We start from the raw sequence: 18637 nt of genomic DNA on the forward strand, positions 1-18637 counted from the left end.
ATAAAAGATTTGCGTGGCATAAATGTAAAATGTAAAATTTAGATGCTAAATATGTAAATTTATAAGAATTTGGTGGTATGTATGTAAGTGCCCTTTAATTTTGTACTCTCAGTTTTGGGCACCATCAGTAAATGTGAAGTTTACCACTGTAATATAACCACTGGTTGGATCGGAGCCTAAACCTGCTAAGTAATAACCAAGCGTTTTTTTTTGTTTTTGCAACTCTATTCTTTCATATTATATCAAAAGTATCATTTTATTTATAAATCTTTTCATGCGTATGTAAGGTGGTATGTATGTAAAAATTAGAATTTAGTTGTTAGATATCTAAATATATAAGAATTCTGTGGTATTTATGTAAATCTACCAATATTTAACTATTGACGTATCATATAAACTTCCTCAAGTTAACAGAATGATTATTCCTCTCATTATATTGGAAATGTCTAAAATTCATCAATTTAATATATATATATATATAATACAAAACTATATTCAACAAGTTTTTTTTTTAGGTTAATTCTCGATATATTTTGCTAATTAAAGTAAATATTATCTTTAATTCTTGAATTTAAATGCATTTAATTTCTTGTATATAATCATTTAGTGTTTAAATATTGATAAGTTCCATGTGTAAATATATGGGATACTAAATATAAACATTTGTTTAGAAGCGCAAGATTTAAATCTCTCACATTCACAATTATAAACATTTGATAATCTAATCTTTGCTACAAATTTTATTACACAAATAATATGTCAAATTTTTATTGTTCATAACCAACCTATGCTAAGAATCTAACACAAATAGAAATCAAGGGAGACTTTGAAATGTAAAGGAAATTGAAGAAAATACCTTTACGATTGAGAAGTGTTTATTGAAGGTGATTAGATTACTCACGATGAGCGCGTCTTTTACATGCATTTAAACGAAATAGATGTCAAAAGCATATTTTATTCTTGTACCAATAAAGTTATAGTTGAACAAAAGAAATGCAGATTAAATTCAAATTAGACGAGAGCTTCCACAAATTACAAGCATTGCCATCATCACACAACCATGTTGAAAACGACGGAAAAGTCCCTCGAAGAATTGCAAAATAATCTTGAAAATTTTTCAGCGGGGTCCTTTAGCAATCTTCATCATTTCCTTAGTGATGAGATGGGTTACAATTCCAAAAGGACAGGATAGAAGACATAAGATTACTAAATGCCGAGTCTCCACTTTGTTCTTCAATCCATCAACAAATACCTGCCTGAAAGAAGCCAAAATCAACATAAATAAAAATAAAAAAAATATATTTTTATTAAATATATTTGAGCACGTACATGTGTGTGTGTGTGTGTGTGTGTGTGTGTGTGTAGAGAGAGATTCAAAAGTATTATGAAAGGAACCTGGCAGCATAAAGATCTACAACAAGAAAGTGAATCCATGCAGAAGCCAAAGTCATCTCACTAGCAAACATCTTTGATATTCCAGGTAACTGCGGAAGGCAAATGGCAACTATCAAATGGACAGCTTGGGATCATTTTTAATTTTTAGCTGTAAATTTATTTTGTTCACATTTTAATTTAAAATAAGACGTATTTAATCATCTTAAAAATACTCAAAATAATTTTTAGATATTTTGAATATTTTTAAAGACGAGTTAATTTGCTTTTGTAAACATATATATATATATATATATATATATATCTATCTGTGTGTGTGTGTGTGTGTTAGCTTGGCTTATTGGTTGCGGCCTTTCGTGTAAGTCCCTCGGGTCGGAGATTCGATCCCTGCGTAGGATCGAATTGCACAAAGGGGTTCGATCCCTGCGTAGGATCCCTCGGTTAGACTATGGGGTTGATCGGAGATCAACTTTTAATACACACACACACACACATTAAAAATCACATTTTTAAAATAAAAGTGATCCGCAATGAATGGGATATTATATTTTGCTTCCTATGTACTAAACTCCTAGAAATAACAAACATTTGAATAAATAATCCCAAGATCTTTGGAAGAGATATATAAGTGATTTCATACCTCAGGAAGCCAGTATTTACTAGCAAAAAGCAAAGTTAATGTTGAAGGAGTCCATGAGAGATATACAAGGCATCCGTATAGTATGGCAAGTGACGCAAAGGGAATATTGCTCTCCATAACTCTCTTAGCCTGCAGTTTAACATAATTAGCATGTTTTTAGCAAATTTAATTCTTAATCTAATAGAATTAAATGAAATTATGACACTCAATAGGACACAATGCAGAAAGAGAATTCATGTAGCCAACCCCACTTAGTAGAATAAAGGCTTGCTCTAGTTGTTGTGTACAGTCTTTCTAGCTAGCTTTCATTGCAGAAAATAGATAAATGAAGCACTTGTTTGAGATCAAATTTATTTATTTTATTTATTTATATTAATTTTTTAAAATATATTTTTCATATATTTTAAATTTTAAAAATGATAACTTGTTTTTAGATTATTTTGAGTGTTTTAAGAAACAGATTGATTTGCTTTCAGCATACTAAATATGTTTTATTCAAATCAGCACATGAACAAAATAAAAAAAGAAAACAAAAAAAATGATAAAAAAATGGCCCATAATCCATGTATTTACATAATTAAAACCAAACTTCAATTTTTACATATATGCCACCTTACCTAGCTATGAAAAGGTGTTTCACTTTTTAAAAAAGTAAAATAATAATATTTTTTTGTGTTATGTGAAAGATTTGGACGCAATGGACAAAAATGATTCATGTAGCCGATCCCACGTAGTGGGATTAAGGCTTTGTTGTTGTTGTTGTTGAAAGATTTGGGTGGTATAAATATAAAAAGCAATGTTTAGGTGTTTTAACATATAATACATAAGAATTGGGCGGTATGTATGTAAATGCCCCATAAACATATACCAGAGTAGATTTAGGTACAAAAACCATAAGCGTGTAGAAAGGAAGTACAGCAACTGTTCCCAAAGTGAAAGCAGTGCTTGCAATTTGCGAACTTGTCATCACTGCAATGTGAATAGAATAATTAGGCAAAGAATTTGACAAATAAGAAAAATGTATAGACCCAAATTCAATGAAGAAATTACTGCCTAAAATCCAAGTAATGGCAGGAAAAGAATGGCTCCGAGAAATAATAGATCATCCCCTTGATTGTGACGAAACAACAATGCTACTTCTGTAAGACGAATAATAAGTAGCAAATCATTGCAAGGACCTACAACAATTTAACAGCTTTTTTCATTCTTTTCAGATTGCTGGAATAAGTTAAGCAGAAATAAATGAAGTAGGGGCATTGGGATTATAAAAAAGAAAATAAAACTTTACATACATACACATAATTCTTGTTTATTTACATATCTAACACAGATTTTTACATTTACATTTATAACACTTCGGTGTCACAAACCTATGCATGAAAATATGTATTTCACCTTTAAAAGTAAGTCAAAGTGGTATTTTTGATGTGATATTAAAGATTAGAGTGCTACGCATGCATTATTGATATTAAAGTTTAGATATGTAAATACATTAAGAATTATGTGGTTTTATGTAAATGCCCAAAAGAAAAACATACACAATCATATAAATTATTATAAGTTTTGAACTAGAGCATAGTAGAATTCAATTAGCTTAAGCGGGTTACTGAATGCGACCAAATTTGCTTGAGTGAACTTTAGAATCAAAAGGAGGGATTGCTTAGATAAGTCTTTCGTAATAACATTATTAAAATGTCTTTATATTATTCTCCATTTTCCAATGATAATTTCTTTTTTCATAATATGTTTATGTCGTAATGACTACTCCAGCTTTCATCTTTATCATTTGGCCAAATAATAGAGAAAACTGGATCATATACCCATTGACAACATGAATAATGGAAGGATTGAGAGGTATTATATATATATATTGATTTGAAACAAAATGTTTGACTATTTGATTAAAGTGGTTATTTTTAAAAACAATTTATATAAAAATTACTTTCAGTATTTTTAAAAATATGTTAATTTATTTTTAGAAATGAAAAATAAAATATATTTAAAAAATAAACTAACATGTTTTTAAAAGCAAAAGTAAAAAACAAAACAATAGTAAAAAACTAAAGTGACTTGAAACAAGCCCTTAATGTTCAAAGAAGAACATCAATATAAAGATGATGAATAATGTTTTATGATGGAAGAAGCCATCAAGCTTCATTTTATATTGCAACCAATCAACATTAATACACTGATCAAAACAATATGATTTTTTAAATAAAACTTAAAGCTTATATATATATATTTCATGGAGGAAAAAGGAAGACCCAAATTCTTCATGATTTGATCTATAGTTCGCATAATAGAAGAGATCATTGATTGAGAGCATTAATTTTAAAACATCTAAATCGTTTTTCATTACATATGATGACATAAAGAAAAAGAGATGAAAGAGGAAACGCTGAAACCTTCATGTTCCTTCTTCCTAGATTTCATACAAGCTGGTTTAGAAGTTGATTAGTTTTATTTTGATGTGGTTATGGTGATTAAAATTCTTATTGATTGCCCACAATTGATGAAGATGGAAAATAACAAAATCTTTCCTTATTTTTTGATGAAAACTAAAAAAAAAAGATTATTTTTAGATGATGATGATGAAGATGATGACAATACAACAATTTTTAAATTAACAGAAAAGTTTTTAAATTAAATTAAAATAGCCATTCTTAGTATAATCATTTTCGGCTCTTTAAAGAAATCTCTTCCAAAGTGTTGAAGATGTTTGTGGGATGTTTGCGGTAATTGTAAAACAGCATTGCTTGAACTATAAAGAGGAAAACGAGGTGAAAAAACTAGCAATAAATAAAAGTTTCTTTATTAAGAAATAAAAGCAACACAAAAGACTGAAGAAGCAAAGCAACAAATTAAAAAGTATAAATTAAGATAGCTAAGAAAGTTTCCATTGAAGTCAAAATAATAAAGTCAAAACAATCATGCCAAAAAAACATTTCAAGAAGAGTTGAGACCCCCCAAGGCTTCAACACTAACTAGCCAAAAAGGAAAGATAAATTGAATGTTTTATGAAGTGCCAAGAGCAAACTTTAAATAAATCATAAGGAAAAAGAAAAACTCACTTTTAAATCAAAGCCCTAAAATGTTGACACCAAAAAATCAATATAAGATGGATATCAACCATGTAAGATTTGTGGCAAAAAATAAATAAATAAATCTTAAGAGCAAAGAGCTGTGAAAAGGGGATTTGGTAAAGAAACCAAGAACAAAAATATAAACATGCAAGGTTGAAATCCTCATTGAAAGATTTTAACAAATAGGGAAGGTCACTAAATCATGCTTTACAAACACCATGTGTCCTAACTTTTAGCTCTGATACCAAATAGTAAAAAAGGAATGATCATACCAATGAAAATATGAATAATGATAGGATAACATATATTATTATTTAAAAAAAAAATAACATAAAGGAAATGTGAATGATATTTTCAAGAAAACCCATCACAATTTTCATAAAGGGGGAAATTAAAATTCACCTTGCATTATCACCAAGCAACAATAACACATTAATCAACCCAATATGATTTTCCAATAGATCTCATTTATAAGCTTTCAAATGCATGCATATTGCTACTATTTTCATCGAGCGAAAAGGAAGGGATAAAATCTTTATGATTTTATGGCATAATTGATTGAAATCTTGCTTAACTGAAAAGATCCCTATTTGCAAAGCATCCAAACTTCCTTGTTTATGTTGTCAATATAAAAAAAAATGAACGAGAGGGGAAGTTGAAATCTTCATGTTGTTTTCCATAATGTTTTTCAAGCTTATTTGGAAAATTAGTGGGTTTCGTATTAATGCGATCATGGTGATTGAAATGCTCATAGATCACACCATATTTGATAAAGATAAAAATAACAAAATATTTTCATCATTTATGAATGAAAATAATATAATGTTTTTTTCATATCTGCATGATGATGATGGAAAAGATGACAACACAATAATTTTCAGCTTCAATTAATTTACTGAAAAAAAAAATTATTCAAATTTGCATGAAAATAATCAATTTTGGCCAAATTTATAATTCTAAGTATTTATAGTTGAGATATTTTTACTATTTTCTCAAAAGGAATGGTTAAACCAAGACATCAGTCAATAATTGGGATAATTAAACAAGATGATCAAGATGACGATCACATTTAGAAAGTGCCAAGTAGATTTAAGCATCAATTGACCAAATTTAATATTTGTTGAGCACTTTGATTATATGACAAAATGGCTAGTAAATTCATTCAAGGAGTTTGTCATGACTCAATTTGGAATTAACTAAGGCAGAATTAAATGGATGTATATTTGAAAGATTTCTATATTCCTTTTCTATATTCCTTAAGAACTAAGTTTTCTATATTCCTTTTCTATAATTAATATTTGACTAATGAAAGAATCACCAAAGAAATAAAATTAAAACCGTACAATAAAATTTCTCTAATTACAAATTGAAGTATAAGACTTGAGAAACTTTTAAACATAAGGATATAATATAGTAAGTATAATTATTCTTAATAAAAATTTTTAAGTATAGAAGATAGAATGCCTAAACTCTATATTTAGAGAATTTACAAGTATTTTTGAACTAGTAGGAACTCATATTTTCAGACTTCTTTACATTAAAAATTTTTAAACTCTAAGTTGGTCCCATTTACTAAATTTTTTTCTAAATTGGACGACTATATTTTTAAATCAAAATTTTAGAATATCCTAAAAAAACTCATTTACATAATTTACTTATTTTGATTTTGAAAGATTAGGTGTCACTTGAGAACAAATAACATTTTAAGTTTGGGGAATTTTGATAAACCTAAAATATGTAGCATTTATGTACACATTTTTATATCTATTTTTGAGGATATTATGTTTTAATGGAAGATATTTGTGTGTTTTTCCTTCAAGTATAATTAAATGGATGAAAAATGAGGAAAGGAGTGAAAAAGATTAAATTTGGAGAAAAAACGAAGAAGGTATGCAAAAGAATTGTGGTGTCTAAGCGCCCAAAACTGACGCTTAAGCCCCAGGATAACAAAGAAAGCCGCGCCTAAGCGCCAAGGACCTCACGCATAAGCGCCAGAAGTAGTTATTTGATGATTCAATAAATTTCGATGAATTTTTGAAGAGGTGTTTGAAACAACTCTTGGTAAAAACATAGTTTATGGTTAATGGACACGAAAATCCATTCAAATGGCTATTGAAAGGAGGCAACTCTTGAAAAATTCATTGAATGTGGACACATTTTTTAAGAGACACCACAACACCTTTTAGAAAATTATAAAAGAAAACTTGGATTGAAAGAAGAAGACTCTCAATTAGCCGTCGCCGACCCCTCTCTTAGAGACTTCTTTGTACCACTCTTATAATAGATTAATTATGATACTTTTAGGGAGAATAAAGGGAGTTGTAGTGCGTTAGTAGAGAGTATTGTAAGAGAGTATTGTAAGAGAAATGTATTGTAAGAGAAATGAAGAGAAGAGATTCAAAGAAACTTCAAAAGTTTGGTGGAGAGGAATTTGAGATAAGTTTTTATCTTTGTGATTAAATTTGATTTTAATTTAGACTTCTTGTGTGTTAACATGATTTTTTACTTTTAAACTTAAGTGTTCTTAAGTTTTCTCCATGAATTCTGGGTAGTTTTCTTTACTTTTTCTTTAAAATGATAAATAATTAAGTAATGAATGGAAGTTATGTGAAATATTGGGTCCTTAATATCAGAGTAAGTTGTGATGATTTTAATATTGGTATTTCATTTATTTCTTGATTTGGTCAATTAAAATATTAATATTTGTAGTGAGAACATGAAAGATCCGAGATGATATTATCTCAGTCCATTAATGATCAACTATGGTAGATTCACATGAGATTATATGGATGAGAATGTAATTCATATGGTTGAATGTAAATAAATAGGAAAATAAATTTTGAAGGGTGTAGAATTAGAGGACTTTAAAGTGACAGGCTAAATCCCCCAATTTGGTTTATTGTTTTCGGTTTTGATGCAAGATGTTAGCCCCCAGGTAGAGGGAAAAAAGAGAACTCAAGAGTGAGAGCTAGTATCTTCTCTACCTAACCAGTTTTCAAAACTATTCAAACTTTAAATTAACTGATGTTCTTTATAGCATCTCTAGTAAGGATAAAGAATAATATTACTCATATTTGACACAACATAATTTTAATACTTTCACAACATAATTTTTATATTTGTTACTGATTCATGATAAAGAAAAAGATATTTTATTTATATTGTTTTCATGTTACAAAAATCTAGTTAAATTTAGTTAGTTGTTTACTTTATTTTTAATTATAAAAATATTTTTATATTTTTAATTATAAAAAATTACCAAAAAATTGAACTTTTATTTCTATTATAGCATCTATAGTTTGAGAAAGAATATTTTTCAAAGTAAAATTTGTTATCTAATTTCTTCTTGAAACTTTATAATTCTCCCAGTGGGTTTTAGAGACCAAGCGCTTGGAGTAGAAAACATGCAGTGGACTGTTATGGCGTGGAGGTTAATTTGGAGCAATATGAGCACCGCAGCCACTGCAGCAAGCTTGAGAGACCGAGCGCTTGCCTCTTTAGCGCTAAGCTATGGGCACGCCTGCGCCCAATGAGGGGCCCTCCTGCACTCTGTATGGGCGCCTAAACGCCCAAACGTGGGCACCCTTGCGACCACCTCTTGAGCGTTCCAGTCTTTTCTTTTCAAGTGCTTTTGTGCCCATTGCGGTTGGTACAGGATTTGACTTAAGAAGCATTATTTCGAGCAGCGAGGTAAGAAGTCTCAATGCGCGTTTTTCTTCGACAATTTTCCGGTGAAGGTGAGAAGTGTCGGAGAGGAGAATTTCGTGTGTTTCTCTTGTCAGATCGAGAGGAAGGATTTGGAGAGAAGTGTTGTAAGTTTTCTCAATTATAGAGAGAAAATTTGAGTGTGGTCACCGTAAAACTTTCTAAATTCATAGTCAAAATTTCTTGGTGGTGTGGCTCCATGGGTTTTCCCGTTCTCAGGTTTTTTTTATGTTAAATCCTTGTGTGCTTTTTTGGATTTTCTTTGTTGTGCTTCCATTCGTAATTTTTTGTTCCCATTTTTTCAAATTTGTGTGATTCTATGCCTTGGTGCGGTTTAGATTTAAATTGAGTTTAAACCCTGATAAAGTTGAAGGTGATTATTTCAACCCAACAAAGTGATATCAGGGTGTGGTTTGATTCGAGTGGAAGCAATGACCGACGAAGCAAGGTTCATAATAGATAAATTCCATGGGCGAACTTCATAATCTAGAGAAGGCAAGCGAAGAATTTGTTGTATCAGAAAAATTGTACTTGACACTATAGAGAATCACCAATAAGCCTGAATATATGACTGGAAGAATGGGAAGTGTTGGATCGAACAATACTAGGTTTGATTCAGTTATCACTTTCCTCGTATGTTGAATTCAATATAGTAAATGAGAAAACCATAATGGATGTCATGGCGGCACTGACTAAAATATACCAAAAACCTTTTGTTTCAAATAATATTTTTCTAATAAAGAAGTTATTCAACATGAAGATGGTGGAAGACAGTTTAGTGGTAGAACATTTGAAAAATTTCAGCACTGTAATGAGCTAACTGTGCTCTATGGGGATCAAGTTTGATGATAAGGTCAGACACTGGTGATATTCTCGTCATTTCTAGACAGTTGGGATAGTTTGGTCACAACAGTGAGTAATTCCTCAAGAAATACAAAGTTGAACTTCGATGATATCGTTGTTTGATGTTGAATGAAGAACTTCTTAGAAAAACAAAGAATGAGGAATCTTCAGGTTCTGCATTGAATATTGATAACAGAAGAAGAATTTTGACAGGAATAATGACAAAGACTAATCCAAGTTCAGGAGATGAAAGTCCAGGTCAAGTAGAAGAAATGACAGAGAAAAATGTTAGAACTGCAGAAAGAATTGGTATTTCAAGAAGAACTGCAAAACTTCAAGGAAAATTGTTGGTGGAAGACAGAAAAAGAATCTCTACAAATGTCTCCACCAGTGAAATTCAATCTCTGATGTTATCCCTAGTGAGCACTGAATCTTGGATAGTGGATTTAAGTGTCGCTTTTCATGCATGCCTCAATAAAAAGGCATTTAAGAACCACACTCAGAGTGATCTATGGAATATTTATATGAGAGATAACAAGACATGCGGTATCGTAAAAAAAGATGATATTGATATCAGGTTGCTAAAGGGGACAGTCTGGAAGCTTACTGAAGTTAGACATGTTGCAAGTCTAAAGAGAAATCTCTTTTTTGCGAGTCAGCTGGCAAATTCAAGACTCGTGGCTACTTTCACAGGCGATTCATAGAAAGTGACCCGGGGCACTGGTGATGTCTCGTGGCAACATTGAAGACACTCTTTACCTGATTAATGAAATGGTTGATTTCTCTTATGTGGTTAGAACCAAAGTGGATGCAGGTCTGTGACACTGTAAGCTTGGCTATATGAGCGAGAAAGATATAAAATCTCTACTCTCTAAAAATAAACTCTAGGGTTTGAAATTAGTTAATCTGAATTTCTGTGAAAACTTTATATATGACAAGCAAAAGAAAATCTTTTTCTCTAAAAGTGAGTCAGTAGTGAAGTCAAATAAACTAAAATTAGTGCATACTGACGTATGGGGTCCTACTCCAGTTCATTTTGTCACATTTATTGACTACCACGCAAGAAAGTTATGAGTTTACTTCTTGAAGTAAAAATTTGATACATTTGAAGTATTTAAGAAGTGAAAGACTGTGATAAAAAATGAGACACGCTTAAAGATGAAATTCTCAGATCAGATAATGATGAGTAGCATGATCAAAAGTTCAGAAATTTCTGTGCTCATATGAGGTCAAACATGAGTTCATTGTCCCAAGGACACTGCATCAGAATGGTGCGGCTGAGTGCATGAACAAAACAATCACAGAGTGTATCAGGAGCATGAGTTTGCATGCAGGCTTGTCAAAACAGTTTTGAGTTGAAGCAGTAAACGTCGCAATTTATCTGACTAACCGACGTCCTTCAGTACCTTTGAAGAAAAGCTTACATGAGCCTGGAGTAACAAAAAGATAAATCTATCCTATTTAAGAGTATTTGGGCGTTATGCATATGTGCATGTTGATGAAGGTTCCAGGAGCAAGCATGAGTAAAATATGTCAAATGCACCTTCATTGGATATGACTCAGACGAGTTTAGGTACAAGTTATGGGATTATCATAATTAAAAATTCATCAGGAGCAACGATGTCACTTTAAATGAAATGGAAATGTACAAGAACTGGGTTAGAATTCAGGATAACCCATCAACTACTTCTGAAGAGTCCAATGAATGTTGATATAGAAGACACCGGTAATCAGGAAGATGGATTAGTGTTCAACCAGAAGGAGCACTGAAGTTACTCAGTCACCTACTAATGAAATCAGGAGATCCAGGAGAGTGATACGACCAGCACACAATTATTCTCCTTTGTTATATTATTTGTTACTAATTGATAGTGATGAATTAGAGTGCTTTGAGGAGGCTACTCAATTCGAAAATTCAAGGGAGTGAGAGTGTGTCATGGATGAAGAAATGCAGTTTTTGTAGCCATATCAAACTTGGATTTGAGTTACTACCAGAATGTAAAAGAGCACTACATAATAAGTTGGCCTACATGCTAAAAGAGGATTCAAATGGTAGTAGACGTTACAAGGCAACACTTGTTGTGAATGATTTCCAACAGAAGGAATGAGTGGATTATATAGGAATCTTTTCCCCAACGGTGAAGATGACGACTATCAGTGTTGTACTGAGTTTGATGACAGAGGAAGATCTACACCTAAAGCGAATTGATGTAAAAACAGTTTTCTTACATTGAGATCTGAAGGAGGAAATATACATGGTGCAACCACAGGGTTACAAAGTTTCAAGCAAACAATGTTTGGTCTGCAGGTTGAAGAAGAGCCTCCATGGCTTAAAGGAGGCCCCAAGGTAGTGGTGCAGCAGGTTTGACAAGTTTATGTCAGACAATAAATATTTGAAGTGTCAGGCAGACCACTGTTGCATCAACAAACACTTCGGTAATAGTTATATCCTATTTTTTTCATATGTGAATAACATGAGGATTGCAGAGGCAGATATGCATAAAATCAAGGACTTCAATGAACAATTATCAAGCGAGTTTGAAATGAAGGATTTAAGTCTGATCAAAAAAACCTCGAAATGAGAATCAACAGGGATAGGAGTGATAGAACACTAAAGCTGTCCCAGGCGGAGTATGTTCAGAAGCTCCTACAGAGATTCAACATGAGTGAGACAAAATCAGTTAGCACCCTCTTAGATAGTCACTTCAAATTATCTAATAAGTTATCACCTAACTCTGAAGCAGAGCAAGCACGGATAAGGAGAACTTTGTATGCTTCAGCAGTTTGAAGTTTAACGTACACGATGATTTGTACTAGACCAGATATTGTATATGTAGTGAGAGTGACCAACAAGTATATGGGCAATCCAGGTTGGCATCATTGGGAGATGGCAAGGTCGATTCTCAGGTATTTGATGGGAATAGTCAACAGGGTATTTTGCTATGGAAGTGCGGGGATCAGTCTACAGAGACTTGTAAATCCAGATCTAGAAGGAGATGTGGAAAGTAGAAGAAGTATAAGGTATTTCTTTACAATGGGGAACACGACGGTGAGTAGGGTTTCCGGGTTGCATAAGATCGTTACACTTTTAATTACGGATGCCTAATATATATCACTGAGGCTAGCAAAGAGATGATTTGACTATAGAGTTTTATGGCATAATTGGGCAAGGAGCAGGGCGTTGGAAAGCTTTAGAATGATAGTATGGGAGTGATTCATCTTGCTAAGAATATTATTTTTCATGGCAGAACAAAACACATTTAGTTGATGTATCATTTTATAAGCTCTTTCCTAGAAGATGGTCAATTGTTCTTAAAGAAGATACACGGCTCAGAATCCTGCAGATATGTTGACGAAAGTGATGACAATTGAGAAACTGAAGCTATGTTTGGCTTTAGTTGAATTTCATGAAGGTTGAGACCGAGGGCGAGCAACACTACGGTTCATGACTATCAAGGTGATACAAATGGAGGTGTAGATATAGAGCGCATGTGTAGAGTGCAATCAATCTCCATTAGGTTGTTATGGTGTAGAGCCTGATTGGAAGCACCAGAAACACCACAACCATAACAACATGCTGAAGAGACTAAGAACCAAGCTACGGGCATCCCTGCGCCGAACCAGGGCGCTCTTGCGCCCAATTAGGGGAGCTCCTACGCCCAGTGTGGGAGCCCCTGCACCAACCTCATGGGCGTTCAAGGCTTTTCTTCCTGAGCCACGGGAGCTAAGGCGCCCAATTTCGAGCACTTTTGCGCTCAATGTGGTTAGTCCAAGATTAGACTTAAAAAGTATTATTTCGAGTGGCGAGGTAGGAAGTTCCCGTGCGTATTTCTTTCGATAATTTTCCAATGAAGGTGAGAAGCGTCAGAGAGGAAAATTTCGCATGTGTTTCTCTTGTCGAATTGAGAGAGAAGATTTGGAGTAAAGTGCAATAAATTTCATTGATTGTAAAGATAAAATTTAAGTGTGTTCTCTGTAAAACTTTATGAATTTATAGAGAATTTTTTTTTATAGTATGACTGTGATTTTTTCCTATTCTCAGGTGTTTCCACGTTAAATTCTTGTATGTTTTTCTGAATTATCTTTGTTGTGCTTCCGTTCATAATTTTTTATTTTAGTTTCCTCGAATATGTGTGATTCAATTCCCTATTGTGATTTAGATTTAAATTGAGTCTAAGCCCTGATAAAGTTGAAGGAGATTGTTTCATCCCAGCATGGCCAAAAGGGATGTTCTATTGAACCAGACAGCATGAAATGGTGTAGGATGAGGTATAAGAGATAAATTGGCCCCTAACAACGTAGCTTTAGAGACAACATTCATCAAGTTGCCTCAATTAATAAATAATTGAAACTTTTTGTTACTAAGTGGCATAAGTATAGATGTGCTTTTAGTCATCCCTAAACAATAAAGAGGTTGGAATACAGGGCATGATGATTAAATTTGAAGCACTAAAGGTAATTAACCTAGAGATAGAGTCATTGAACTGAAACTCTCTATAAAAACCATTAACCAAATAATTATTAGACTCTATTTTCTTAAGAAATATGAAGATTGACTAGTGATGGTGCTTGCGACACTTGAAGTAGGTAGTGGGACCTATAAGTGCTTTTAAGAGCAGAGAATCTCTATAGAAATAATGCTTAGCTTAGGTTAAGTTAAGCTATGAATATTTTTTATTGACGAGATTATCTAGAGGTAATAGGCTAACTAATGTGTGGAAATTGTCCCCATATAAAGTTAGTAGTGTTTTTGTTTCTATTATTTCCTAATTTCTAAAGCATGATGATAAGGATTTTCAATAGATTTAGATACACGTGCTTGAACTACATTTTAATAGCCAAGTACACACCCTGAATAAAACTAGTTATAATGGCCCACTCTTTGTTCGAATATAATGCACCTATTATCTAACAGAGAGAATGCTCTGTTGTCGGTTATACAATTGGTGTTTGATGTAGACAATAATATCGTGGAGGTGTTTTCATAGCCTCTTATGCCAATGGGTAATAGGGTTCATCAGTAGTATAATGAATTCATTTATAACACTTATCCAACGGTGTTTGGAAGAGCCATCAACTACATGCTTGCATGCTAAACATGTTTGATCTCAGACATTACACTAAGAAAATACATCCTCATCCTGATTAATCTAGTCCAAGGAAATCATTCAGGTCATAAAGCCCATCAAATAGAGAAACAACTAAATTGATGTGCCTAGACGAAATAGGATTCCCATCACCTTGGTGTAGCAAATCATCGTGCTATAGAAGTGTGAGTTGGGGAGTATCATGAGGGTCCTAAAGATAGTGGTGAACATAAACTTGACGATGAGGTGGATAGTGTCTATAAGTCTATAAAATTTTTATCAAATGCTTCATTGTTTGGAAGTCAAGTAGTAATACAGCGAACAATTGGTTCAGCATGATGAATAGGAGGGGGTAAAACAAAATCCTGAGAAATGCTTTTCCAAGTTCTGTCAATCCGCCTTCTTATAAATTCTAATTGATTCATGATTGCATTAAGTATTATTCTACAATGTCTTGTCTCAATCCGCATTATTCAAATTCATTTTCAATTGAGTGAAGTGATCAAGAGTTTTGATTTGTTTTCATGGATTTTCAATTTTATCATTAATAAACTCAATTTGTAGTGAATAAAATGAAACTTACATGATGGTAAATTTGACAGAGTAAATTTAGCAGGAGGAGATGTAAGCAAAATCAACAAATACTTTTCAAATTTTGCAAAAGATTTTCCTTGAATTAGATTGAAATTAGAGTAAAAATCAAGCAGTAGACAAACAAGCAATATATCAGGACAGATTTGGAATTTCTGATTTTCTGGGTATGAAAACAGCATAAAAACAAGATAGAATTGAAATTTTGGAACGTACATGTAATAGCAGGTTTTTTATTATATTTTTAACTTTCTGGACAATATAAACCTATCCAAGAATTGACAAATCTACATTTTCTTAGCAGATCTCCAAGAAAAAGAACTGAAAGGTAAAATAATTTTTTTCTTGGGTCACAAGAAAATCCCAAAAAATCATGAAAGGAATACTAGTAGTGGGGCGTGGTTGGGAGGGAAAATAGCGAGCGAGGAATCAAATCATTCATATTCTTAGTGAAAGCCTCAAGAAAATACGACATTTTGATGTACCTCATCCAATAATGAATCAAGGGTGGATTAAACTAAGAACGGTCAATGGTAAGGCTTGTAAGAGTACCTTAAATCTCTACAAGCTGCCAATTTCAGCTAGCCCAAGGATACAATAAATGTAAAAAAAAATCAACATGATTCTTGAAAGATTTGGAACAACTGGAGATCAAAATTCATTATAAAAAATTGGAAATTGAAATTCAAAAGAGCTCTGAGAACTTGGGAGAAACCATTATGCATAGCTTTCATCCATTCCCTAACTCTTTAACTTCTACTAGTCATCAACCTTTTGGGGGAGATCTTGTGTGAAAGTCTGAAAAGAGTTTCGAACACTTGAAAAATCCTCTTGCACCATAGTTTCTCTGATACACAGTTCTGCCAAACTGGATGATCTCTACAACTGGAATATATCAAGGCAGGCAATCTGGCCATCTCCCTCCCCTTTTTCTATGCAGTACCATTCACTTATTTCGTTCATTAATGACCAATTCATCTCGTACAATCACTACGATAATCTCCTTTGTTGACAAATGTTTAGCTATCATTCAGACAAAAATCTATATACCATTCCTTAATATCTCCCCAATCAATTTCAAGGCAGAAATCCTACTTTGTAAAAGGGACAAAATCTTGTTTTTGCTGCTATTTTAATGAGAAAAGGACCCTTGTATTTCCCATTTTAAGCTTTATGGGTGAAATAAAAATTCTCACTATCGTTTGTGAGAATTAAATGATCTTAATTCTAGGAAGACTTGGGCTTATTGTATTAAAAATGATCTTAATTTACTAGAATTAAATAAAAATATGACTCTACATAGGACGCAATGGAGAAAAAGGATACATGTAGCCAACCCCACGTAGTGGGATTAAGGCTTTGTTGTTGTTGTATCGTTTGTGTGCTCAGAAATTTCAAGATAGGACCGCCCTAACATTGTTTCAACATTCTTAGTTTATAGGAATATTTCCAGCAGTAACAATGAGAACAAAAGCATAACAATATTGGAAGTCTACATTCAAATTACGCAGCTTGTCAACCTCAAAAAGGGAAATTAGCTCTCTTGTTTGAGAAAAAGAGCGTGCACTTCGGATCCTATACAATCTAAAATACATTTTTTCTTCAAAATTACAAAAATAAGCATGAAAGTAAGATATAGCAATGATCATTCCTAGTTGTGAGAGGGTTAAATCTTAATTCAATCACTGCATTGCCTGTCCCACAATACCTAAGTGTTTCAAGTCCTAGCACAAAAAATAATACATTAGCTATCAAAATTGCAGGAAAAAGATAATAGAAGTGCGGAGAGAATTACAAGAAGCAGACACAAAGGAGACTTTAGGATTGCCGATCGTCCTTTGAACCTGTGGTAGTTGCACAGCCCGTGAATCTTCAAAAAAACCCCTCTGAACTCCACTTCTTTCCAGTATTATAATCAATCCTCCTGAAAGGAATTTCAGTGTTCATCCTTCTCCCAGGAAAGAAAGATCGATGCCCTGCCCATGCCAAACTACACTGCATAATGGAATTGAGCGAAAACGCAACCTGAAAAAAATATACCAAATAAAATCATGCTCACATTATCAATTCTCCCTAATAACTTGAGTTCATCATGCATTGTTGGTAAAGTAATAGGGTTTAAAACAGCCAAGAGATAATGTAGTCCCTCAGGTTTCATCGAGGATTTGGTTGGAAATAACTTCCCCAGTATCCTAATCCAAAATCCCCCAGTTTGAGATTTATGGTCTGATCATGAACTCATTAATCCCAAACCAACCAGTTAAAATTTCGACAATAACGGCTGAAATCAAAGTCAAAAAATGAATGAAAACTTCACACAAACCTTAATTTCCGTAACACCAAATTTTCAAGATTGTGCATACACATCCATCCCAACCGAACAAAAGTCAAGTCAAAACACACACACACGCACACAGAGTCAGGGGTGTGCGGGGAGATCACCTGTGAACACATATCGAACCACCAGAGAAGACAAGTTTGGAGAGAACCGAGAAGAAGAACAGATAGCAAAGGATCAATGGCGGCGGTAATCCCACCTTCTCCATCTATTTAAAACTGCTTATTTATAGCCTGCCTTCAAGATGACGTAGAGCGAGAAAGAGAGAGAGAGAAATTGGAGCGTGGATTAGGGTTTCTAAAAAGAAACTTTCACGCATTACTAAAACCAGGTGGAAGACGCTTATCGTCATCAGATGGAAGGCACCGACGTCCCGCAACTTCCTTGTTTTGTACTCCGCTTTGGGAATTTTTCGGAACTCGGAAACCTAACGGTGGCTCTGCTTAGCTCAAATTAATATCAAGTAAGCGGCGGGGTATTTTGGGGTATTTGCGACACATTTTTAAATACAATTTAATCATGAATTTTATTTAAATTCAAAAAAACACCACCTGGCGGATAACACAGATTTAGATTGATGTTTCTCACGTGCTTCCTCTTCCTTACGAATTGATTGCATTTAATGAAATTAATAAATCCTGTTAACATATATCTCTGCCCGCAGCGAAACATATAAAATTATATCTACAAATAAATTTTTATAGTCCGACACGAATTTTGAGACATGGTTCGATATGATATTTTAAGTAAGAAAAATTCAAATCTTGATAAAAATTCCTCTAGACTCCAATTTTAGCAAACGTATAATCAAACTGACCGGCTCGATGAGACAGACTTAATAATATAAAAACTAGTTTAATCTGAATCAAATCAAGCTTAAATCAAGCCACTAAACCACCCTTGGAAGATTTATTAACACATTTAGAAGGTACAACAGATGTTGACACAAGCAAGCCTA

General features: G+C 33.0%; 1 protein-coding gene across 5 annotated transcripts; it reads right to left on the minus strand.

Moving 5' to 3' along the window:
* Positions 1-867: 867 nt before the first annotated feature.
* LOC110031276 (protein MAO HUZI 4, chloroplastic-like) lies at positions 868-18094 on the minus strand. 5 transcript variants are annotated; one of them, XM_020734403.1, is made up of 7 exons: positions 17784-18094; positions 17137-17366; positions 3083-3171; positions 2901-3001; positions 2033-2161; positions 1396-1484; positions 868-1256 (listed from the first exon to the last, which is right to left on the minus strand). In XM_020734403.1, coding segments are annotated over exons 3-7 (459 nt in total). In that variant the 5' UTR covers positions 3084-3171; positions 17137-17366; positions 17784-18094; the 3' UTR covers positions 868-1117. The 5 variants fall into 5 exon arrangements, with proteins under 5 accessions (XP_020590062.1, XP_020590087.1, XP_020590053.1 ...); XM_020734428.1 differs by having other exon boundaries at positions 3086-3210; XM_020734394.1 differs by having other exon boundaries at positions 3083-3210.
* Positions 18095-18637: the final 543 nt, after the last annotated feature.

The sequence above is a fragment of the Phalaenopsis equestris genome, unplaced genomic scaffold, assembly GCF_001263595.1.
Source record: "Phalaenopsis equestris unplaced genomic scaffold, ASM126359v1 Scaffold000002, whole genome shotgun sequence".
Lineage (NCBI taxonomy): Eukaryota > Viridiplantae > Streptophyta > Magnoliopsida > Asparagales > Orchidaceae > Phalaenopsis > Phalaenopsis equestris.

What these genes read in the sequence shown, in the direction of transcription:
- LOC110031276 (XM_020734403.1), bottom strand. An exon ending in TTGTACCTAAATCTACTCTG is followed by an intron (nt 2,162 to 2,900) that starts GTATATGTTTAT and finishes GTTAAACTGCAG; the next exon opens with GCTAAGAGAGTTATGGAGAG. An exon ending in GTAAATACTGGCTTCCTGAG is followed by an intron (nt 1,485 to 2,032) that starts GTATGAAATCAC and finishes TGCCTTCCGCAG; the next exon opens with TTACCTGGAATATCAAAGAT.